The 24,446-nt window shown below is 39.1% G+C and overlaps 1 protein-coding gene across 1 annotated transcript in view; it reads right to left on the reverse strand.

The window, feature by feature from the left end:
• Window positions 1-448: 448 nt before the first annotated feature.
• rps6ka2 (ribosomal protein S6 kinase, polypeptide 2) overlaps window positions 449-24,446 on the reverse strand; it is a 28,441-nt gene continuing 4,443 nt past the window's right edge. The window contains exons 2-22 of the mRNA XM_050052177.1: window positions 23,909-24,025; window positions 20,904-20,985; window positions 20,070-20,150; window positions 19,469-19,548; window positions 17,255-17,361; window positions 17,123-17,160; window positions 16,873-17,015; window positions 14,369-14,439; window positions 13,784-13,872; window positions 13,148-13,212; window positions 8,681-8,783; window positions 8,326-8,471; window positions 7,845-7,967; window positions 6,884-6,973; window positions 6,541-6,699; window positions 6,216-6,377; window positions 5,980-6,056; window positions 4,563-4,680; window positions 4,380-4,436; window positions 4,071-4,151; window positions 449-2,621 (exon numbers count right to left, since the gene is read on the reverse strand). Coding sequence (XP_049908134.1) covers window positions 2,472-2,621; window positions 4,071-4,151; window positions 4,380-4,436; window positions 4,563-4,680; window positions 5,980-6,056; window positions 6,216-6,377; window positions 6,541-6,699; window positions 6,884-6,973; window positions 7,845-7,967; window positions 8,326-8,471; window positions 8,681-8,783; window positions 13,148-13,212; window positions 13,784-13,872; window positions 14,369-14,439; window positions 16,873-17,015; window positions 17,123-17,160; window positions 17,255-17,361; window positions 19,469-19,548; window positions 20,070-20,150; window positions 20,904-20,985; window positions 23,909-24,025 — 2,139 coding nt within the window. The 3' untranslated portion in view covers window positions 449-2,471. The remainder of the gene's footprint in view (window positions 2,622-4,070; window positions 4,152-4,379; window positions 4,437-4,562; window positions 4,681-5,979; window positions 6,057-6,215; window positions 6,378-6,540; window positions 6,700-6,883; window positions 6,974-7,844; window positions 7,968-8,325; window positions 8,472-8,680; window positions 8,784-13,147; window positions 13,213-13,783; window positions 13,873-14,368; window positions 14,440-16,872; window positions 17,016-17,122; window positions 17,161-17,254; window positions 17,362-19,468; window positions 19,549-20,069; window positions 20,151-20,903; window positions 20,986-23,908; window positions 24,026-24,446) is intronic.

The raw sequence follows: 24,446 nt of genomic DNA on the forward strand, positions 1-24,446 counted from the left end.
GCAACAGTTACGTGTAAAATAAAGGCCTGCTTCATAATGCCTCAAAATCTGACTGTTGTCTGGAGATGTAATGTTAAACACTGCACTGTACTGAGACCTTTTTCACAGATGGCATTTTGACATGTCACAGTAGGAAATACATTTGTAAATAATGAAATTAATGATGTCTGAATTCAATTTAGCTGCTTCAGCTTCAGTTTCAGGGTCTTGATATTGTGCATGCTGGTTTTCTGTCACACTGTTAGGACTATAACAGAACAAAGTCATCGTTAATGCTGTTAGTAACACCTGTGGTTTCCCTACTATGAATAGTTGGCTGTGAAAAAGGTGTACTGTCATCTAGGGATGCGAGTTTATTTTCTGTGGTGCACTGTGTTAATCTCCAGGTAAGAACATTAACACAGATATGAATGAATAAAACCCTCTTTGCTCATTTCAGTGCCGTTTCCGTTCTTTTACCTTTATTTGTAAAACTTTGGCATTCTAGCCAATAATTTCAGTGATTTGGCCAGGTATAGACAGTATGTACACTCTGAGCAATGGACGCACAACACAATAGAATATGTACAATCTCTATATATCTGCAAACACAATATATACAGTCCTACTGCTTGCCGATAGTTGTACAGCACGATATGTACAATCTAAATTAGTAAACAATATTTACAGCTTTACCTCGAGCTTGTGGTTGTACAGCACAATATCTACAACCTTATCTGCATACTCGTAGTAGCATCAGGCCCTGCTCCACCTCTCACAGTTGTGCAGTGCGTCACAACACACACAGCCTGTCTGTTGGCAAACATAATATGTACAGAATTACCGTCACAATATGTTTTTGTTTAACCTCTGACCAGTAAGTATGCGTATTAGTTGTGGAGCGTCTTAATCTACATTCCTACTGGTGAACTGTACAACACTGTATTTGTACAACACAAAGTGTGCTACTCATGTCTGCGAAACACCCTGTTCAGTCTTACCTCGTATTTGTGATTGTACAACTTATTAGATACAATCAGGGCAGCAGCAATAGACAGTATATACAATCCTCTGACACAGTGGTTCTCACACATTTTGGCTTTCAGACACTAACAGCGAACAGAAGTGTACTGGCAGCTACTGGACACACTCGAGCGCACACTGAAAGATGATCTATCACATCGAATGCTGAGTTAATAATACAAACTAGTATAGGCTGCAGAGTTTTGCTATGAGTTCACCAAAGAGCCATATGACGCTCTCCGGGATTCCCTGCCTCTACGACTACTCTTAAGCCAAATGACATTTTTGAATATGTCATGAAAAAACACAACAAACTACGTCCAACATAAACACCTTCAAAGCTCACTGTTCCATCTGATCTGAGAAATGTGGTATCGATACATTTAACGATAAATTTTACAAGAGTCAAAGGCTGTTTTTATGGAAGACAACAGTACATACAATGAAATTATTAACCGTATTATGAACAATAAGACTTCAATGGCATCAACTCAATGATTCCCTTTGGTAGGATATTTACATTTTTCACATGCATAAGTGTAGAATTCAGAGGACTGATTGAAGGAAACAGAAATCATAATCAGAGTGACAGTGCCTCAGTCAAATACATGTTACTCCGACATACTATATCTATTGTGCGATACAGTAGAGCAATGGCTGTGGAAGACAGTATTAATGTTTGGCATGAACTCTGTGACGTACATGTTTGTGCTGAATGTAAAAAGTAAAGTTGTTTCTGGCACTGAGTACTGCTGTTTCTGATTTTGGTGACCAGACTAATTTGTCCCACTGTTAGCTGCTGGAGCTTCTATATTCGTCTGGTTATATTGCACTACAGCTCTAGTTATATTCTGACACATATGACCAAAAAGACATAAACGCTTTAAAATATTAGCTGCAGATCAGTTTAATTCCTGGCTTTATAGTCATGACCAAACTATGAGAAATGTAGTCTGAGAGCCAGGCTCACAATTAAAGTGAAAATTTAGATAAATGTTTTTTCAACCAATCAGAATCAAGAGGGACTCTCAAACTAAGCTTGTAATACCCACAGGAAAACTGAGGGACATCAAAGGATTGAACAAGGCTTCTGTATGATTGAATGAAACCCTCTGTGTTCAGGATTAAGATTTTTACTGTAATAATGGTACATTTCTTCAGGCCATTGGGTTCTGATCAGATTCAGAGTCATGTTATGTGCAGGTGCCAACGAAGACTGTTATATTGCCGAGTACCAGATTGGTTTCACATTTAAAGGGTTTAAAATTTACACTTTGAATTGAGTGAACTGAAGCTAGTCCTGATGCCAGTGCTAACGGACTGCTTTATTGTTTAGTTAATTAGACTTCATCCCTTTGCTACATTCAGTTTGTAGGCCTACAAGCACTTTGTACATGCTTGAGTACGTCTTCTTTAATTTCAGGGGTCTATGATTCGTTTCTTTAAAATTTCCATTCACATTTTTGGGGCTACTCCTTTTCTTTAGGGTCTGGATTAACTTTTGGACTCCCCAGTTTCTTCATTCCTCGCCGCTGTGCCAGGCTGGAGGACTGAACAGGCTCCAGGACTGGAGCCGGAGCGCAGCGCCTCAGAGCAGAGTAGGTGGCAGACAGTGCCCCCTGGTGGAATAAGAGGAGATCATGTCATATCACGTTAATACTGGACTAATCTGTCCAAGAACTAAATAAGTGGCAGACAGCGCCACCTGATGGACACACAGAGAAACACATTAAATCTATTTATTTTTTGCAGCCAAACATTAAAACCACTGACAGGTGAAGTGAACAACATTGATCATTTTGTTACAGTGCAATGTTCTGTTGGGAAACCTTGGGTTCTGACATTTATGTGGTTGCCACCAGACATGCTACACCCACTTAAACACCAGTGCAGACCAGGCAACCCCCTAATGGCAGCGGCACACCCCAGTAGCAGCGGCCCCCCAACAGGTCAGTGTGCTGTGCCACACCACCAAAACTGCTCAAGAATGGCCCAAGGAACATGACAGAGAGCTCAAGAGCCCCAAAATTCCCAATCCGATCAAACATCTGTGGGACGTGCTGTTACCCCACCTCACATCCCACAGGACTCAAAAGAGCTCAAGCTAACGCCCTGGTGCCAGACACTATAGGACTCCCTCAGAGCCAAGTCCGGTCCAAGGAAGACGCACCGTGGATGGGGGGTATGGGGGTACCTCTGGAGTACCAGCACGTCCCTCAAATGTTCGGTCAGATCTCGGGTCATTCCTGAGCAGTTTTTGTTGCATGGCACGGTGCATTGTCCTGTTGGGGGCCACTGCCATCGACAAGTATATTTTTTCTGCAAAGGTGTTTGGGTGGGTAGAGCACGTCACATAGCATCCACATGAATGCCAGTACCAAAGGTTTCCCAATGGAATATTGCACTGTAACAAGATGATCAATGTTATTCACTTCACCCGCCAGTAGTTTTAATGTTTTGGCTGATCGGTGTATATCACACACTGAGGCCACACTCAGTGAACAGCATTAGACAAATTAATCTTGATTTTGCCTCCTGCAATGGCAATTGTTTTCTTATTTGTGTGTACACCACTTCAGATTCATTTTTAAATTCATTATCAGTAAAAAAAAAAAATCATCTGCATCACTGGATGTCAACTGTTTCACAAAAATACACACACACACACACACACACACACACACACACACACACACACACACACACAAAAATACAAAATAACATTTAACCAAACATTACTACCCTACCACTAATGCTACAAATCACATCAGACATTACAACAAGTGGATGCAGTGCAACAAAAAAATCATTCCTATTACATTCAGTGTTTGATCCGGACACACTGAGGCTACTTAGACACCGTACTCTGATTAGCAGGTTGACAGACTGAAGGAAAAAAAAGAGTTCTTCAACTTGTTCAGTTGAGCCTGTGGATCTTTAAATCTTCCTTGTGATGGCACAAACTATCATTCTCTTACAATTAGGATGTAACTTGGCTACACACAGAGTGTCCACAAATATCAGGTCTGATGATATTTACTGTAAACACACATGCACACAGGTCTGACCTTGACAGTGAGAGCATCTTGTCTGGTGAGAGCTCTGTCAGAGAGCTGGTCTCTGTCTGCAATCCAAGGGTGACGAAGAACCTAAAGGGCATCACAGCAAAGGTTATTTCCTAATGTATTTTTTAAAATTTTGCTCCGAACAGTGACATACAAAAAAATACAGCAATCTAACATACATAAATACTGAAATCTGGAGTATTTTAAATCATTTTTCCAGTTGACAAAAAAAGGAATTAAAACCTAGTATCAATGTGACCTACAGTAGCACCATCTAAAATAATAATAAAGCATACAACGGACTAAAAGTACCTGGGGTGCAGTCAGGCGCTGGTGAGGGTCCACATGAAGCATCTTGATCACAATGTCCTGTTAAACACATGCATAGGATTATTAGTAAAATAGTACATATATATAAAACAATACCAGTATCATCACTTAAGCAACACAACCATTGTATGTTCATCTATCTCTCTAAAAAAAGAAGAAAGTAACCTTGGCAGCGTCTGACACCAGGTCCCAGTTCCCTCCTGTGGTAATGAATTTCCCGCTGCCGATTTGTGCCAGAATTTCCTCTGCTGTGTCCTCAGAACTGCTGGCAAACGGACTGAAACTGGGCCAATAATAATAAAACTTTACAGAGAGTAATTCAAAGACTAAGTGAATTACAGTAAGAGAGAATGAGTTAGACCAAAGGGAGCCATCTAAAATCTACAACTGGTGTGAAAAGAAAATGCTTGATGAATTAGACCCTCTGACATTATAAAAGCTAGACACAGCAAAAACCCACTGTGGAAAAGATGAGAAGCAATAACCTTTAATTTGTCATGGGTAAAATACACATTAGCTCTGGTTCTTGAACCGGATCTGTTCAGGATTCTTGGATCCTTGGTGCCATCTAGTGTACCAGCCTGCATTTCCAGCATTTTTAAGCAGAACCATCATAATCAAGGATGTGTCATTAACAGCAGTCATTGCTTAACACACAACAGAAGTAAACAGTAGTAGCAAGATGTTGGATCACATTGATTATCTGCCAATTTTTTGTTTTGTTATTATAGATATTTGTTTTTATCCCAACAGGCATGGACCAACTATTAATGATAGGAGGATGATTTCTGGCCCACTAATGTCATAACAGTTTGCACTTCAGGTCAAGGAAAACCTGCTTTTTTTTGGTTCCAGCTGGAAACCATCTTTTCAGAATCCAAAACAATTTATTTTGGTCAAAATGCTCCAAATGGTTTAAAATTATGTGCGTGAACTGAAACAGAATCCGTTTCATTTTGGTGGAGAGGCGGTGTTATTGTCGTCACTGATATTTCACCAGGGGAGTTTATTTAGAACAGTGTTTTTCAAAAGTTTAGATTGCTTTAAACTTTTTAAGAAAAAAATCTGACAGGATAAGGGCACAGTGAAGGCCTGAACACAAGCCCTCACTCTGCTTAATAGCCTCATCCTGCGTTAGAAAAGTAAGTGTTTAATACAACCAAAGTCCAAATAGAACAATGGCCAAGTGTCAGGGAGAAGAAAACTCTGAATTTGTCAAAAAAGAAGCCTATTAAGTATGTACTGTTGTTTTTTTAAAAAAAACAAAAAACGAATGATAATACAGAAAGAGCATTGTCTAAAAAGTTCCTAAAAATATATAGGAAACTCATCTCTGATGCAATAATCATAAGAAATAACTTGTTTAAAATGTATCCAAATTACTCTTTGTACACGAACCTGTAGTTACTGTGGTAACTATTTGGATTAATTGCAGCTATCAAGATTTATCACCGTAAAATGCCACAATTTTCTAAAAACATTTTGTGCCGAAAAAATATTTAAGTGTTGAAAAAGATTGAGAACCACTGATGACACATCCTGTTTACAGCAGCAGGGGGAGTGTTTGCAGTCTTAAACTGACCCAGCTATCATGGTGTAGAGCAGGATCCCCAGGCTCCAGATGTCACAGGCTGCATCATAACCCTGTTTCTTCAGCACCTGCACACACACAAATAAAACACACTCAGTAATCATTTCAACAGAGCGCCTGGTGGGATTAGTTTCTGTGATTTATTATTTTTGAATGTATTTTTGATAGCTGTTTCAAATGTGTGTAAAGGTTGGTGAGATATTAGAGACTGATTATGATTACTGTACCTCAGGAGCCATGAACGTAGCTGTGTAACAGGGAGTCATCAATAGGCCATTCTCAGCCCTGAGCTGTTTGGCAAAACCAAAGTCACATATCCTGATGCACTCTGGGAGTCCACTGTCATCAGCATAGCAAATGTTACTGGGCTTCAGGTCTCGATGCACGACCTGAAAAAGGGAAAGACACACACATATGATTAGAAAGTTAACATGTGATTCAATGGTCGCTTAAACTGCTTCTTCAAAACCAAACACAGACACAGAGTAAGTGTAATCAAGTGTAAATGTCAAAAAAAGTTTTGTGTTAAAAGTTTTCACAAATATTTTTTACCCCCTGTGAATGTAAATATTCCACAGTCTTGGTCAGCGTGCAGATGATGTCTGACGCATCTCTCTCTGTAAAATTTGGCACCGTCAGAGCTCTGTCCAGCAGCTCGGCCCCTCTCAGTAAATCCTGAACCAGGTACACACACTGGCCGTTGTCAAACACCTAACAGCAAAACCACACACACAGGATTATAACACACACACACACACAAACACACACACACACACAGACACACATGCACAAACACTTATTAAAAACTTTTACAAAGATGCTGAGGAGGCTCCTCTACCATGGCTGAAAAAACATTTACTATGTGGCACACTGTGTTGGGGTGGGTTACACTTACATCTTTCAGGGTAATAATATTTGGATGCTGTCCGTATCTTAACAGAATCTCGATCTCCTCCGCTGGATCTTTCCTCGCTCTGTCAATAATCTGTCATAACAACAAAAACATATAGGATATGTTGAGAAAGACAACTTCAGAATCTCTATGTAACCAGGACGACCCAGAAACACAAAGCATGTTGTCTGGTGGATTTTATTTATTAATCCCAACCTTTCCTGCAATGCATTACTAGCCTATGATACATACATGCAATCAGGCCAGCCATTAGTAAATACAGGCAGGGGGACGACATATTCAAAAGTGGGCTTCTAATCCACACTCATAGGGGGGATCCCAATACAATTTTTCAGAAAAAATGCCCCCAAGGAATGGAAATGACTGCAAGGTATTAAATCATAAAATCAAATCAGGAGTGAACAAATATTTTTTTCTTTATTTAGACCTATTCATTCTTAAATCTACTTTAATTAAATATCGGTCAAATTGTGTGCAGAACTGAAATAGTGTAAAGAGTACTGTATATGGCTGTCAACTCTCACTTTTCCAGTCATACCCAGTTAGTATCAGAGTAGTATCAGATGGCACGTTGAAATGTGTTTTAATTATGAAATTACATTTATTTATCATGTAAATACATATAACTTATCTTGTCAGTGATTTAAATCAGTAAGTAAATTGTTGTGCTTGATCCTATTTAAGGGTTAACTACAGACTTTTAAATGCCCCCTTGGCCTTGGGCCAGGGTCCTCTGTACCCTTTGACCCCCCCTGATGATGGGCCTGCATGTAATTACTATTTTTGTTGGTTAGATTCAGGCGTGTGTTTAAGGTCAGATTTTGCTATATATGCAATGACAAAAGCTGTAAATGCTTTATGTGTATGTTCAAAAACACTTTGTTTATATTGTAATGTTTTGGTATATCTAAAGAAGCTCTTGTAAAGGTTAAGTGGTCAGTACCTTCACTGAATACTCCACAGCAGTAACTCTGTGCAGACATCGTCTGCAGACAGAAGTCGCTGTCTGTCCAACTTCCTCCTTAAGCTCATAGACATCACTGAAGGCCAAATCACCTTGGAGATGCTGCAGGGAACACAAAGAATCAGACAGGCAGTCTTCTGTTATATTTCTCTAATATCTGTCATAGTCAAATGTGTCTGAGTCGTATATTAGGCGAGAGAATAACTGCTTTGCTTCAGCAGTGAGGTGCTGCAGTAGTGTAGTTGGGGGTGATTTATGAGGGTAATGTTTAGAAAGGTCAGCGTAATTAAATAGCCAATCTGTTAATTATCCGCCCTGTTTATCTGTCAGTTAACTCATAAAACAATGATCAATTCAGTGCTTTATTTACATGGTTAATTTGTTATCCAATCAGTGTGAGAGTGCATCGTTTAATTAGATGTGGGGATAGGACATAAGCTGCCTTCTTAAGGACACAGACCTTTGCTATGGGATCGATGTTGTTCACCTCCTGACGTGAAGGCGCTACCGTAGCAACACTGGGCTCCTGACTTTGATTCGTTGCAACAAAGCTGAAACCACGAAACAGCTGGTGTGTGTTTGCGCTGGGAGGGATGCCGGGAGAATCTGGTCGGGCAAAGACACAAACATGTGCACACAATACTACGATTATTTCTAATAAAAATTGAACAAATATTTCTCATTATGCATCGTCAGCTATCTCAGCCACTGATTGCATTTTATCCAATAATGGACATGTCTAATTTTATCAAGCACACTTGTTTATATATAAATATGTAAGCATGAATGTGTAAGTTTTTGTGTTTTTCAGTTACCAGTGGGTGTTCTGGAGGTGAACTCAGGGTCAAAATGGAAAGTGTCTTCAGGTCGTCCAACTGTGGGTTTGAATGGAGGCCTCACTTCCTTCCTGTACAACTTCTACAGAAAACAACAACAAGGATCAACATCAGCTGGTTTAACCACAAACTGACACATGATCTGTGCAAATTTACAATACCACCATTATGCAAAAGTAATGCTTGTACTAAATTAAAAGTATAAACAACACATTGCTCTCTGTCCTTTAAATTGTTGTGATTATTAGTCACTGGATCCAGTAAACAGTGAAATATGAGGTTTGGTTGCACAGTCGTTACATGAAATATTCATGTCCCACCACAATGAGTCTCACATTGCACACCAAACTTATCATACAGAGATGGAAGTTATTAGTGTACACATGTACTGAGTCAGCAATGTCACAGCCCGATGTTGAAATTTGACGTGGAGGACAAAGATAAAGCACATTCAATAGGAAGAAAATAAAATAAAGAATGTTAAATTAGAAAATACTGTTTGGCCTCAACTCATGGATGATGAAAAGTCCTAATTTTACAGACATGATGAAAAAGGACACCTATATGGTATGTGATGTAATGTAAGTACTGGGAGTATGCAGAGTATGCACATGGCCTGCAGGTGTCACCATTGCAGTGTGAGTTGTTGCCGGCTGTGAACAGTCTGGCAGCTTCTCTTTGAGTAGTAATCACATTAAAAGAGGCCACCAGCATTGGAGTTTTTTATTTAATTGTTTTAATCTATGGTGAGACATTTACCAGAGTATCCTCCAGTCCTCTTGACATAATTCCAACTAAGCTATTATTTGAAGTAATGGATTGAATTGGGCCACGTTTGCTTTCAGTATTGAACAGCTCATTGTCGACTGACTGGCTGTGTCCCAAATACTTTAAAACTGCTTGTGTCCAACCAGTCCTTAAAAAACCTGGGCTTGTTCCTACCCTCTTAGATAATTACTGTCTAAACTCTAAATTGCCTTTTATCTAAGATTATGGGAAAAAAAAGTTTCAAAGCAGCTTCATGCTGCCTCGGAAAAAAATAGTATCCTTAAAGTTTCAATGTTGTTTTTCGTCAGTATCACAGCACTGTTACAGCCATTCTCAAAGTCTCTAATGATCTGACGCAGGTATGTGTTCATTTCACAGACTGTACAAATAATGGACTAGCTGCCATTATGTCACCCATTGGTTTGTGGACTACCGTTTTGAAACCTCCAGTTTGGCATTACAGCTGTTGCCATCTTGTTTTTTTGGAGCCATAAGTAACCATATTTGGGCTAGAGGCTGGTGCTGTGTAGGAGTGAGGGGCAGGGCTGGTTACGGTTGGTTATTTATTTATTATTTTAACTTCACATTCTTGCATTTTATCATTTACTTTGCTATCTTATTCCATTTTTTTCTCTAGATGAAATTTAGGTTGTTTTCCTCTCTGTGTTTTATCATGTGTTTAGTTTTTGTGTTTTAAAAGTGTTTGGTCTTATTGTAAAGCACTTTGTAACTGTGTTTTTAAAGATGCTATATAAATAAAGTTATTATTTTTTATTAGCTCTATGCACACTCGTACTTGCGATTTGATTCGCAGTTGTGATTCTTTGTGAAAGATGCGGATTTTGTCAGTTCGGTCAGCTTGATGAGAGAAATGAAAGGCCGAAGGATCACAGAGAAAAAGTCAAACCAGATTCTGATGGACAACAGAGTCCTGCCTCATACAGTGCAGAGATTTAATTAGCATAGTGTGGAAGAGAATGTAAGCCTCTTATTGATAGCTTGTCACATCAAGCCAGCAGCACCATCTGTAAATGGGAAAATGTGGTGTTTGGCAGGGACGAGCCGGTGGTAATGTAGCGAGGAGTACAGTGAGAGCCGGTGGTGAGGGCAGAGATTAGTGGGCATGTAAAGCAGATAATAGTGGATTTTGTTAGAAATGAGAGCTTCACTACTCACAACAGCAGATAAGCAGGAGTCACAAGCCTTCTGAGCGTCTCTTATGAAAAGGAACGGGTGCAACAGTGTGCACATGAGCCCTCATCACATTAACTTGTATTTACAGAACATACGTATGATGTTCTTCTTGAAAGCATTGTCTGTTATAGTGATAATGATTACTTATAAAACTGAAAGTTCAGTAAGTAGAGGATATACGAGGATATACAGTAGTTACATAAGGGCTTTGCTTTGCACCACTGTAAGCTTGTTACGTTGCTCGTTAGGGTCTGCAGCAGAGGGCTCCTGCAGCATGAACGTTACTCACATGCAGCCCAAGAAGAGGGGCTGGGAAGGTTGTAACACGCAACGGTTGTAAAACTTTCAATTTCTCCAACCAAGAACAAGCTACGAATTACCTCATTCACTCTGCACATGCTCAGTTTAGTCCTTATCCCTCATGTGAGAAATTAGCACCCTGTGGCAAACACAGCCAAGTTTATAAGGGAAAAAATTATTTTGAGGTAAGAAAGTTTATTTTAACTACATTTATTTTTGTTAAAGCATTGCCTGCTTTCATGCAAGATGTTAGTGCTAATGTTTTGGCTGTTAGATGTAAGGAAAGTTGGTACGTGGCTCCAAGAAAGAAATTTTTTTTTATCCCAAGCAAAATTTTAATATACTTGGCACACAAACAAACACACACAAGTGCAGTACAGACAAGCACAAACATACAAAGACAGACAAGCACACATACACACACACACCAATTATACTAAAAAGGCATTTAACTGTTGAATAAAAAGCTCTCAATGTCTCAAGTTTTTGTCATAATCTCTATTTCATACCATTATATTTCTCAACAGGCTATGTCACAACTGACCTGGACTATGGAGTGAATTGTAACATTTCACTCCTTGTGTTTGGGACTAAATCATGCATTTAATAGCAAACAGGGGTTGTATTTTGGACAAACTGGCTTAAACAAGCTCCAAGATACAGACAGAAATGTCAAAAATGTTACAACTATCCCTGGTTTCCCCTACTGTAAATAGACAATTTGGGCATACAGTTAAACTAATGATCTCATTTAAGCAGTACACATCCAAGGAGTGAATGTCAAGGTTAGATAGTAGTGATAGCACAGGTAATGTCTGTAACCACACCATGTGTGCATGAGCAAACTCACTGTGAAGGGAAGGCTACAACAGATAAGAAGATTATTTAGAATAAAATTGGGAATGAGAGGCCAACAGGGAAGTTCAGGATTTTGCCACTAAGCAAAATCTCATTTTAAGGATGATTCATGATGTGGGTAACTCTTGAGGAAGTGAATGAACAGCTGCAAGGTTTCGATGACTAGCTATAAGTAATTCCCACAATGTGATTTAGATATGTTGTTCTTAGAATAAATGTCTTTAATCTGAATAGTGCATCACAGAAGGGCAACTTCCAGGAAACCAGTTTGTCACATGATATGGAAAAAACTTGTTATCTTATGACAAATGTCTTTGGGTGAAAGAAGATTTCCCACAATCACCCTTACACGAAGTGTACATGAACTGTGAATATCAAATCACTACACAGTATGTGTGAGTATCCAGGTGTAGTTGTTTGTAGTAGTACTGGTACTCACAGACCTTTTCCCTAACTGTGGCTGACATACAGGCCAAGACCTTTTCTCACTGTCTCCAGCTAGCAGTGTTTAAGATATACTATCCAGGATTGTTGGTTACTGTTTGGAAACACATGGGTTGCAATGGTACACTGATTTTAGGGTTTACTGTGGTAGTAGAAAATTGACAGTTATCAGACTGTGTACATTTCCTGACCTACAGTGTTACATGCAACCTGACGGAGAATCTCACCTGCTTGTGAGCATCTCCTTTCCACCTCAACTGCCTGTCAGATTTTTGACAAATACTTCCATTAACAAAGTTGTTTCATGTTTAAATCAATATGAAGTGTTTGTTGAACCAAAAATACCCCTGTTTTCATTGCTTAAAGGGTCATTGTAACTGTTTTTTCGGTGCTGTGTCTCTTGAATATCTGCTGCTTATCATTTGGCATCTGGCTGCTAACTGTTTATAAAGCCACCGACCTCACCTGAGCACTTTGGGGGTTCACTGCCATAAACAGAAAGTAGGAAGAAAATTAGAAAATACAGGTGGATAGCAAAGCCTCTGCAGATAAATACACTGCCACACACTTCAATTGGGTCAGAAGTGATGGCTGAGAGGGATTACTTCTGTACGAGTTAATACATTGTTGTTGTGTTTGCTGATTTTTGTTTCAGAAAATCCTGCATAGTACATCTTTAACAAGCAAACTTTGTTTCACCCCAGCTGAGTCTGTGATCACATTTTTAGTATACTGTGTACAGCATGTGTATAATGCCAATGTTTATATAGGTGTATATAATACATTAGCAGTTAACAGTATGCTTGCAAATAGCATCTTCCCTTGCAAAAATAACTGCGATGGACAGTTGACGACAGAATATTCTTCATGAGCTGTACTTACATTCCAGTCTATCGATGCAAAGAAGCGATGTCTTTTTATCTCCTCCACTCCATCTGGTCCTGCACCTGTCAGTCACACAGATTCAGAGAGACAGCTTGACAAAGACGCCTGTCACTTAAAAACTGAGTAAAACATGCAAAGAGCATGAATACAGTCAAGTCTTTTATTCACACCGCCAAATTTCCAGTGGACCTCTATGATGGTTTGGCTGCTTGGACATTTGTGACATAAATGGTGCTGCTTGCTATTATTAGCATACAATAGGAAGACTGTGGGAGGTTGGAAAATCATGCTGCAGCTTCAGTTCTGCAATAGTTCAAGTGACATTTTCACAGCATTATTGCTCACTATAAACAGATCTACTGTGTAGAATATCGTTTTACTACGTTATCATAAGGTTTGAGAGCATTAGCTTCCCAGGTTTGTATGTGCAAACTGTCTCATGTTAATCAACTCAACTGTTTTGCAAAGTGCTGCTATCATCTGCAGCCTCAGTGTCCCTCATATTTTGCATCCCTCCAGGTAAGAACTGACCTCAATATTTGGTCATCCAAAGTGGTACAAACATGTAGATGTAGTTCCATTATTCTAAAAACACACCTGCCAGTCGATTTTCAAGTGTTATGTATACAGTACCTAGTCGATTAGCAGGGTTCCTCTTGAAAAGCGCTCTTAATAAACTCTGCACTTCAGGACTGAGGAACTGTGGCATTCCCAGCTTAGCCCTGTACAGAAAAGACAAGAAACAGGTTTATACAGAAGTAGATGTTTGGTAACACTGGGATAAATCATCATCATAGTGTTGGATCAGTTTAACTTTGTTTTCTCAGCAACAACTTTATAACTCTGTTTATTCAGGTATGGTGGGATATTCTGAGATTGATAATTGAAGGTTTGTATAAGCAGCGTATCTTAAATGAACCATCACAGAGAAATGAATTATTAGAATATGAGACTGAATATAGAACAATAGAAATGCAGTTGCAAAGACAAAGAGGAAGCTGTTCAAGGGAAGAACTTAGGTAAGACCAAAATGCAACAACATCCTGTACGTACTGTACACTGTACATACAAAAACTAAGAGGAAGACACAAGTGAAACATCAGTAACACACGAGAAAAAAAACATAATGAAATTTAAAACATACCCAGACTACGGGAATTTGGTCATAAATAAAAGGCTTTAAATACAGTGAATGACATCAGTCCGAATGGTTCTTACTTCAGAATAAGTGCCATTGTTTCCTTCCGATCTTTCCCTTGGAACGGTAATGATCCTGTCAGCATCTCAAACTGGAAAAAAGATTATAAAGATTGTCAGAACACCTGTCAGCTGATCAGTGGAAAGTAATGTAGAGGTGGATGGCGCTCAGCTTTTGTGTTCAATGCATATGCCGTAAGTTATTTGACTTCCCTGCATATGAACAAGACTTCCTTTTAACTGATAATGCTGACAATAGAAACTTTAACAAATGTTAAAGCTGTGCCTTAATAAAAATGAGTGAACTAGTCTGTTTCTGTAATCTCGATGTTGTTGGTGGACACATTTTAGTAGACTGATGTAGAATAAATAACTCTGCATGAAAGTGTAGATGTTATGTGCTTTAGACTTTCTTAAAACACACATAAACAGGCATTTATCAGTCTGTTACCTTAATCAACCTCAGTGACCGACTCATCAATAATGCAGCAAAGGTTTTATGCACCTACAGTACATGTCTCTGTGACACCCTCAAACAGACCAATAACTATTCATGAACAGTAATGACGATTAAGGAGAAAAATCCAGTGGAGATAAGAGTAGACCATAATGCATTTCCAAATAATACTGTAACAAATAGTTTTTTCTTAAAGGAGCTATATGTAAGAAATCTAAAGCAAATAGTCNGTATTTTGAATTTGAGTGCAGTAACCGTTTTGGCCACATTCTTACATACAGCGCCTTTAAAGTTTTACCATTTACAATGGTATATACCTGTCTTAAAGACCATATTACAATGTTTTGAATTAAATGTAATCAAAATTACAATTATTGTTTTAAAGGTTCCATATAGCAAAAACTCAGATTTCCATGTCTTTTTTCTTTTAAATAAAGCAGGTATAGGTGCTATATAAGTACTCAAAGTATCAAAACGCTCAGTCCACAGAGAAATACACACAGTCCATAGTTCAGAGACTGTGCCTTTCAAAGAGCTGTCAGGATTTCCATTTGTGATGTCACAACTATACTACACAGACTGTTTCAAATTTGAAACATAAACAACCTAACTGGGTCCCTTTGTAATTACCACAGCCAAGTCACAATGTTTATTTACAATAACTTCCGGGCAGAAAATCCTTGCGTCATTTGCATAAACTCAAATGGCGCAGAGAAAACACTGCCTCAATTAGTTCGTTTTTAGCCACCCAGTGTACACTATACTCAGAATATTTTAAATATTATCACCACTTTACTTTGCTGTCAGACAGTCTTTTCCGACGGGGAATTTAAGCCGTTATATCAAAGCCACCAGACTCTTACTTGGCAGAAGACTGAGTTGCTGGTCTATCGTGGCACTTATTGGTTAATGTGTAAGATAAAGCAGAGCAAATATTCAACTATACCACACACTTACACTGATATGGATTTTTTAGGTGGATAAAATATGTTTTGCTGGGGCCATGTCCAAAGCAGTACATTGTTAGCTTCCATGCCAATAGATTTGGTTTAACAAAGATAATGGCAGAGCAACAAAGTACATAAAATAAGCATAGTAGAAACGTCAGATAGGTCAGACCACCATGTTTAACTATATATCTATAAATGTTACAGTTGAAAATGACAACAGAAATCAACAAGTTTCCTGAATTTGCACATCTCCACAATTGTAATCAACTGCCAGTTTTCTACCTAAAAGTGACTGCTGTTAGTGGGGTAATTCATTCTATTGGAAGATTTTTCAGTGTAAGTTGACAGGAAGTAAATGTGGAACCCAGCTGGAAATTGCCGCTACAGTGCAGTTACAGTCATTCACCTGGCTACAATGATGATGCAGATACACTAAGACTGAGATGTGGAAGATCATGAAACACTTACTAATCAGAGTAGACGAGGGTTTTTTGGGTTGGTGCACTAAAACCGAGCATTTCAGACAGAGGGAGAATTCAGGTATATTCAGGCAGACAGTACGAGAAAAATAATGAGCTTTGTGAACATTGAAGCATGTAAGCAGAAACCTAAAATACAAGTATGAACCTGAAATTGAGCAGAATATTGGACCTACAATCTATAAAACAGGCTCCAGGTTTCTGAAAATCTGTGTAGCCCAGAGGGAGTGTGTTGAAATGTTAAGCAATGTGTTTGTCAGCTGTTAGCGAATGTTAACCTCCTTTTCAGTATTAGTAAAATAAGCCAACAGGCAAACAAAACAAGCAAAATCCAACAGATGCACGATTACAGAAAGTGATGGGACCTAATCTGCCAGATACGGTAATTAAGCAGCTTTACTGCCAGGAGAAAGCCAAATTCAGAAATCAGTACACTGGCACATTATGTAAGCGCTGAGTCTTTGGCTCATATGATATAGTAAATTCATGCCTGCTGTTCTTGACAGCACGATCAGACAAAACTTGCAAGTCAGTACAAAAAGCGACTCTGTACTCAGATTACAAGCACACATTAAAAGTGGCAGGCAGTCAAACAGGCTGTCAAAGTAAGAGACTGTTTTAAGATTAAGCGATTCTTACCATAAGTACCCCGAATGACCACCAGTCAGCACTTTGTGTATGCCCTCTCCTGTTTACAACCTCTGGAGCCATGTACTCTATTGTTCCACAGAAGGAATACGCTCTTTTATCATGGTCGATGGCCTCCTTACTCAATCCAAAGTCTGACACAGAGAGACAGAGAGAAGAGCGACAAGATAAGCAACAAGACTGACATTAAGTAACAGATGAATCGAAAGAAAGAAGATTGTTTGCAGCTGTATGCACTGACCAGTTATCTTAATGTGTCCTTCTTCATCCAGGAGAATACTGTTGGGGAAAGAACAAACATTAGATGCTGCTTTAAAAAGATAATCTATAAAAAGGGTAAAAAGAAAAAGGGGTGGCCTTTATGAGATAGTACTTTTCAGGTTTGAGGTCCCTGTAGATAATCCCCAGACTGTGTAGATGGTCCAAGGCCAGGGCCAACTCTGCAAGGTAAAACTTCACATCCTCTTCTGTAAACATTACCTATAACAAATGAAGACATGTGGATGTTATTAAAAAATACCATAAACCGAAATTTTTAAATATTTAATGAACATTTAAAAAGCAGCAGGATGGCTCACGTTAGCACCTAACTCTCAATAACATATATACATCCTTTACTTAAGTAGGTCACAGTGAGATTAAAACCTCTTTCGTAAGTGACACTCAGCCAACGCAGGGTCATATAATAGCATCAAACACACTACAGAGCAACAGCATCAATTCATAACAGCAACAACAGATACAGCCAAAAAAAAAACAAAAACATAACATAATACCGTGCATTATCAGGGCAACAATAGTTAGTCGTGTGTTTGTTGGCGAATTGGCAGCTAGCAGTGACCGCTTCAATTTATCATCGTAATCATGAGGTAATTTACACTTTGTCACAACATCCCCATGTCAAAGTATTAACATTGACAAATTATTAAACTTAACTCTTTAGAAATAAGTGCATATGCCTGTTCTTTGCAAACGTTACAACCATTAAAAAAAACATAATACTTTTGTTCTTAAAGGGGAACAACGCCAATTTTCAAAATGTATACATGTTTTTTCTATGGTCATAGATAGTCCACAAATATAAGTTAAAATGAACAGCTCTCCCAAATCCCAAAGCTAGAGTGCTAGAATTCAATTTTCTTATGTCATAGGTATAAAGTCGGGAGCTGCTCCATAGACAATGCATGGGAAAATATGTTATAGATGACACTGAGAGCACCCACGGGAATGTTCTGAGTATATGGGTACATTTTCTATTTCAGACCTGAGAACACTACAATAAAATAAAGCTCATTTGGGTATAAAAAATAAAACAAACATTCTCTAGCTCCACAAAATCAGACTCCCATTAGTTATCTATGGAACAGCTCCAGACTTTATATTTGATGACATCACAAGTTTGACACTTACTTCTCTAGTTTCTGGTTTCAAAGAGAGTAGCTCATGTTCACAAATATTGACTGAACTTTCTGAAATACCATATTGATCTTCTTAATTGAGGTGGTGTTCCCCTTTAAGTGGTAGAGGGCTCTTGATGACATTCTGATGCACTTAAAGGTAGGATCTGGAGGATTTTCAGACAAAACAAAATATAGACATATACAAATGAAATCCTGCTTAATCATCACCTATGGGCTTCTACTCATGTGTGGTGGTGACTCTGTTTGCAGAGCTCCTGCCCTTTAACTGTATTTTGATGTTTTTGTGAGCTCGGACCGCTTCTGGGCGGAGATTTCCCCAGCCAATGAGAGAGCGCAGGTGCCGTGTCCGAGCGTGCACCAGCGCGAGCCTTGCCTGAACCTCTTCTGTGAAGCCTTCTTCCGTACCTCCGGGCTCCGTACACCCGGGAGAGTTGAGCCTGATAGGAGGGGCCAAATTTGAATGTGTGTTTACAAACAGCAACTGGAAAATCCTCCAGACCCTACCTTTAACTAAAACCTTTTTTTCTTTTATCAATTGGTCAGTTCATTTGTTTGTTCTTGCATGAAGAATTTAGTGGCATCTAGCAGTGAGGCTGCAGAAAGCGTGTAGGAGACCTACAGTGGCTGATGCGAAATTGCAAACGGCCCTATCTAAAGCTAGTGTTTGGTTTGTCTGTTCTAGGCTACTGTAGAAACATGGTAGACTCTGTGTAGGAGGACCCACTCATTATGTAGGTATAAACGGCTCATTCTAAGGTAACTGAAAGCAAAACAATCCCTATTTTCAGTTGATTATACACTAATAAAAACAGTTATGAATATCATATACAGTTTCTGCCAATAGATGGCCCTCAATCCTACACATTAGACCTTTAAGAAAAAAACTAAATAAAACTGCACTTTCCTTTAAAATCTTTATCTAGCAGAGCACGCCTCAACCTCACCATACTTGTGTGGTACTTGTTTACTGATGATGTATCAGCATGACAGTAATAAAGGCCCAGGTCACCTCAACACAGCGTTCACAAGGAGAATGATGGCAGGTATATTCACTTTTGGTGATTCCGCACAATTGTTATACAGCCCACAACAGACCGTGAAAAGAAAGGTTTTTCTTTTAGTGGCGATGGAGAAAGAGCCAGGGAGCCTGTCAGCAGCATACCTACCTCCTTTGACAGACGAGTGAAAAGGTCTCCTCCTCGGAGGAAGTCTAGGATCAGATAGAGCTTTCCCTCTGTCTGGAAGGCTGCATACACACAAACACAAGTTTTACAGAAGTTATATGAGGTAACATTGTTGTACTGGGGCTGTATGTATTCTGCTATTTTAAGGATGCATTTAAAGTAACAGTGCATATAACATTACATTCAGCCAAGAACTTCCCCACTAATTGTAATTCCTTTTTTTTTTTTTTTTTTTAAAAGATATTTTTTGGGCATTTATGCCTTTAATTGACAGGACAGCTAAGCGTGAAGGGGGGAGAGAGAGAGAGAGGGAGTGACATGCAGCAAAGGGCCACAGGCCGGAGTCGAACCTGGGCCGCTGCGGCAACAGCCTTGTATATGGGGCGCCTGCTTTATCCACTAAGCCACCGACGCCCCGACTAATTGTAATTCCAACTAGTAGGCTACACACAGACAAGTTGGGCATCGAAAAGTTATCTAGAACTTTTTTTTTCTGCTTTTCTCTTGTTAATGAAGAGGGACATACATGGGAATACACTGTGATTTCAGACCCACACAAAGACCATCAGACAGTCATACTTACCATAGTGCAGTTTAACTATAAATGGATGGTTCACTTCTGCCAGAATGTCTCTTTCCATCTTAGACCGCACACGATCCCGAACTGAGAATAAGATGGTTGGACAAGAAGAATTAGTTTAATAACATAATATAATTTCTACCTGGGTGCAGTTAAATCACATCAAGCCTCTATTAGCATCATGAGAATGCTTTATGTAGGATGAAACTGCATCCACTTAATTGAAACATGTAAATTGAATTAAACTCATCCCATGATGCTGCTGGTCTTTAGTCTTGTGGAAACCACAATAACGTGTTATTGCAGCATCTGTCTTCTTGACAAGATGAGACCAACGACTCAAATTCAAATTCAAGAGGTGCAGGTTAAGAGGATTAAAGCTTGTACAAAGACACTAAATCAGCACATGCCTGACATCTCAACCTGCTTTTAGAGCACATCCCTGTTTACAATAATCCCATCAAAAGTACAGAGTAACCTCTTTTACCCAAAATCCTCCAAAATGTAGGGCACTCTGGGAACTCTCACAACAATATATCTCTTATCATTCCTGATCATAACCAGTGTCAGTTTGAACAAATCACCACTCAGCACCCAATAAAGAACAAAGTTGTTGTTGCAGGGTAATGTGTCTCAGTCAAGACTCAGTGATTTATTCCATTCGATATTAGATGCTACAGGCATGCAAATAAGTTTAACCACACAGTATTTACAAGTAGGCTTTAACTGGAAAATGAAAAGAAGCATAAACATGACAAGAAAATCGTCCTCCGCAGACATTTTGAGAATTACTTCTCAAGTGCAGCTATATCAAAAATGATTCAGTTTCAGTTTCACCTTTCAGTGTGGCTTTCTTGAGGACCTTCATGGCGTACAGCTGTCCTCTGTCCACTCCTCTGATCTTTCTCACCAGAAACACCTGGAACCATCACCATTATCATCAAGTTTAGAGACAGACAGCTTTGTAAAAGCTTGAAACATTTTCAAAAATGAGTCTTATATTTAAAAAGACCCCATGCAGCAGCATTAGTTGAAAAAAACAACAACAACACAAGTAACAAGTAGTCTAATATTGACGTCATTCAGGTGAAGCCAAAAGAAGAACCTGTTTCAATGTGGAGAAAGTATGACACAAATCTGTTTATTTTTTATTTTATTTGTTTGTTTTTCTGGTTGCCCACACTGTATCACATTTTGGAAGGACTTTCATAACTATATATATCATACAAAACAACACATGCAAGTTAAAAATGTTATTTTAAATATTATGCTAACAACTTCTGCACTATTGTTATTTTTTTCTTGTTAAGGAAATTTTATATTCATAAAGATACATTTCTTAATTCAATCCCATTTTGTAAGTTATTTCTACTTAAAATTGAAAGCTATTCTGAATCTCTTAGATTTGTAACAAATAAGAAATCCATGTCAGTAGCTAATATTTATTCAGAGATGTCTGATTAAGTATGCCAAATAAATGATTCTTAAGTTTATACTCTTGTTATAATTACCACTCATTATCATTTGTATTATCTTTATTGGCCTATACATTATTTACTGTTTACTTTTTTTTTTCTTTATTCTTTTTTTTTTTTTTTTTTTTTTACAATGAACTGGTATGGCTGATTGTTTATATATTCTTATAACTAAATTCAAAAATCCAGTTTCATATTTTATAGGTTTACTACAGCACCATGCGTACCTGTTTCTAAAACCAAGCTCATCAGCTGCCATTACCTTTTTATCTTAGCCTCAGATGCTACAATAACCTCCACACGCAGTTTGTTGGCGACCGAGCTGAGTTTGGTAAGTAAATACAAGTTCGCTACCACCACTTTTAATAAACAAACTCAGAAAAACGCGGTTTCACTGTGACAGAAACAAGAACTATGAGCTAAAAACGGTAACAATAACCGAACACTAAGCGCGCGTTAGCTAGCTATGCTAAAATGCTAACCGTTCCACCCCCCTGTACAACCTGACCTCACGTGCGTCCTGTCTGTGGCTTTGGAAAACGCATCGAGCCGCCAACATCTGCTGTGGCTTCGTGTCTGCCCCCTGCAGACCTCTTATCTACAGTGTATACATACAATTCGGTTGGCCTTTACTAATAAATAAACTCAGTGAACTGTTAGCTTGGCCCCTTTGTTCCAATTACAGGACATTCTAATGCTAACGTTACAGCAGTGGTTCTCAAGTGATGTGCGTGATGCCAATATTCAACAGGGCCTTTACAAAAAGTTATGGCTGGATTTTAAATTGACTGCATCAGTATGTTGTGCGCACCCATTGCCTTTAAAAAGAGGCAAATTCTAGCTAAAAATGCAATTTGATTTAATAAAAAAAAAAAACCTTCATGGGGAACCCTTTAGTCGCCGTTTGCGCTGGGAATTATTAGTGTGTGACACACCAAAAGCTCTGATTGGCAGCCAGTGTGAGGGATGATAACAATTAAAAGGAGAACGCTGTGAAGATGACCTACCACTGAAAGAAAAGAGGAAAAAACTGTAAGGAGACAGTATCAAGAAAGCTACCTGTCTTATTTTTTTAAAAATTATTTTTATTGTCTCATGTTGATATGGGTGATATAAGAGTGATAACACACGGTATATAAGCTATTGTGCACAGATGTAAAAACAGATGTGCCTTGAAATTTTGGCTTGCCCTATTGTTAAAAAGTTTGAAAACCACTGCTATTCACAGTAATGATAATAATGATAATAATAAGCCCTTCCCATCCAGTCCCCACTCTATTATAAATGTCCTGTTTACTGGTTATTTAGAGAGCCTAAAAGCTTCTCTCAAAAGCTGCTGTGCATCCTCTCCAGACACCCCCCATCTCAGTTTTCTCAGATTTTCTATCAAGAACACAATCTGGCTCTTTCACACGTTCTCCTTCACAATCACTCTCTCCACATTTATCACGTGACATATATGCTGCCATTGCCGCTCAAATTTAGCACAGATCTGGCTGATCTGCTTGCTACAGTGCCTGTCAGATGGTGCGAAGGCTCTGCCTACTTGGTGCACCACAGGGGTATGCCGGTATTGTAATGGTGTGGACCCACTATCCCAAACAAGGCCCTGACCTCAAACTCGTCAAACACCTTTGCGTGGACACCTACTAATGGTCAAACATTAGTGTCCAACTGAGAGTCTTTTGTGTCTGAATGGGGGCCAATGCCGGCAGTGTGGCTCCAGACTCTCCTGGAGAGATTTCCCAGAGGAGTGTGGGCTATTAAGCACATGTAATGCTCATAATTAATTTTAGCCTTTAATTGACAGGACAGGTGAGTGTGAAGGGGGGGGAGAGAGAGAGGGAGTGACATGCAGCAAAGAGCCACAGGCTGGAGTCGAACCCGGGCCGCTGCAGCAACAGCCTTATACATGGGGCGCCTGCTCTATCCACTAAGCCACCGACGCTCCGTAATGCTCATAGTTTTGACAGATGTGTTCAGCAGTCATGTGTGTGCACATACTGTTGGCTATTTAGTGTAAGTGTGAAGAGCGGATATTCTAGTGAAAGACTTTTGCAGTCACGTCTTATAGACAATGTAAGCGGTGTTAGTACTATAAACATGTTAAGCTGAAGAAGTGCTGCCCCGCTGTTGAGCTACTGGGTCGGACAGGCAAGTACAGTAAGCTTGCAGGTAGTTGTCAGCTATGGGCCTAGTGTCATGGGCTATCTTTTGGCTTCCAGTGTAAACACAAAACTTTCTATTTAACAGAAAGCTGATCCAGTGGACTCAGGAGAACTTGCTTTCTCTTTTATTCTCCGTTCATGAGTTGTGGTTTGAGATATTCAGGCTTCAGTGGTTAGGGTTAAAATCTGGATTCTGTACCTTTCCATAGGAGCCCTGTCCCAGCACCTTAAGCAGCTGGAACTGAGAGGGGTCTGCTTTCTCACAACCCTCCTTGACATGGTGGCTGATGTCAATCTCCTTAAGTATACTGTCATCCTGAGGAAAGAGAGACAGACATCACTATTAGTTTGTTATTTAAAGAAAGAGATATAAAAGACAAAAACTAAGAAAAACTTAATATCCCTCTCAAAGGTGAGATGAATTACAATTAAAATATTGCTCATGTAACATCCATATCGATAAAACAACCCTCAGAGAAAAAGTTAATCACTCCTATAAATACACACAAAGCCAGATGGTTCTTTATGAGCCATTATGTTATTGCTGGAAAGGTATGGGCTGAGGTCACTGGCAGTGATGCATAGTGTAAAGCTGTCTTTTTCAGCCTGTTCAGTTTGCTCAGCGAAGCAAATGATCGGCTGCCAACCCGAGGCACGACTGAGATTAGTCAGTGTGACAATATACTGTAATTCTTTTAAGTTATGTAGAAGTTAAGAGCTTTACAGTGTCAATCAAG

Source organism: Epinephelus moara, chromosome 1 (genome assembly GCF_006386435.1).
Source record: "Epinephelus moara isolate mb chromosome 1, YSFRI_EMoa_1.0, whole genome shotgun sequence".
In the NCBI taxonomy this organism is placed as follows: Eukaryota; Metazoa; Chordata; class Actinopteri; order Perciformes; family Serranidae; genus Epinephelus; species Epinephelus moara.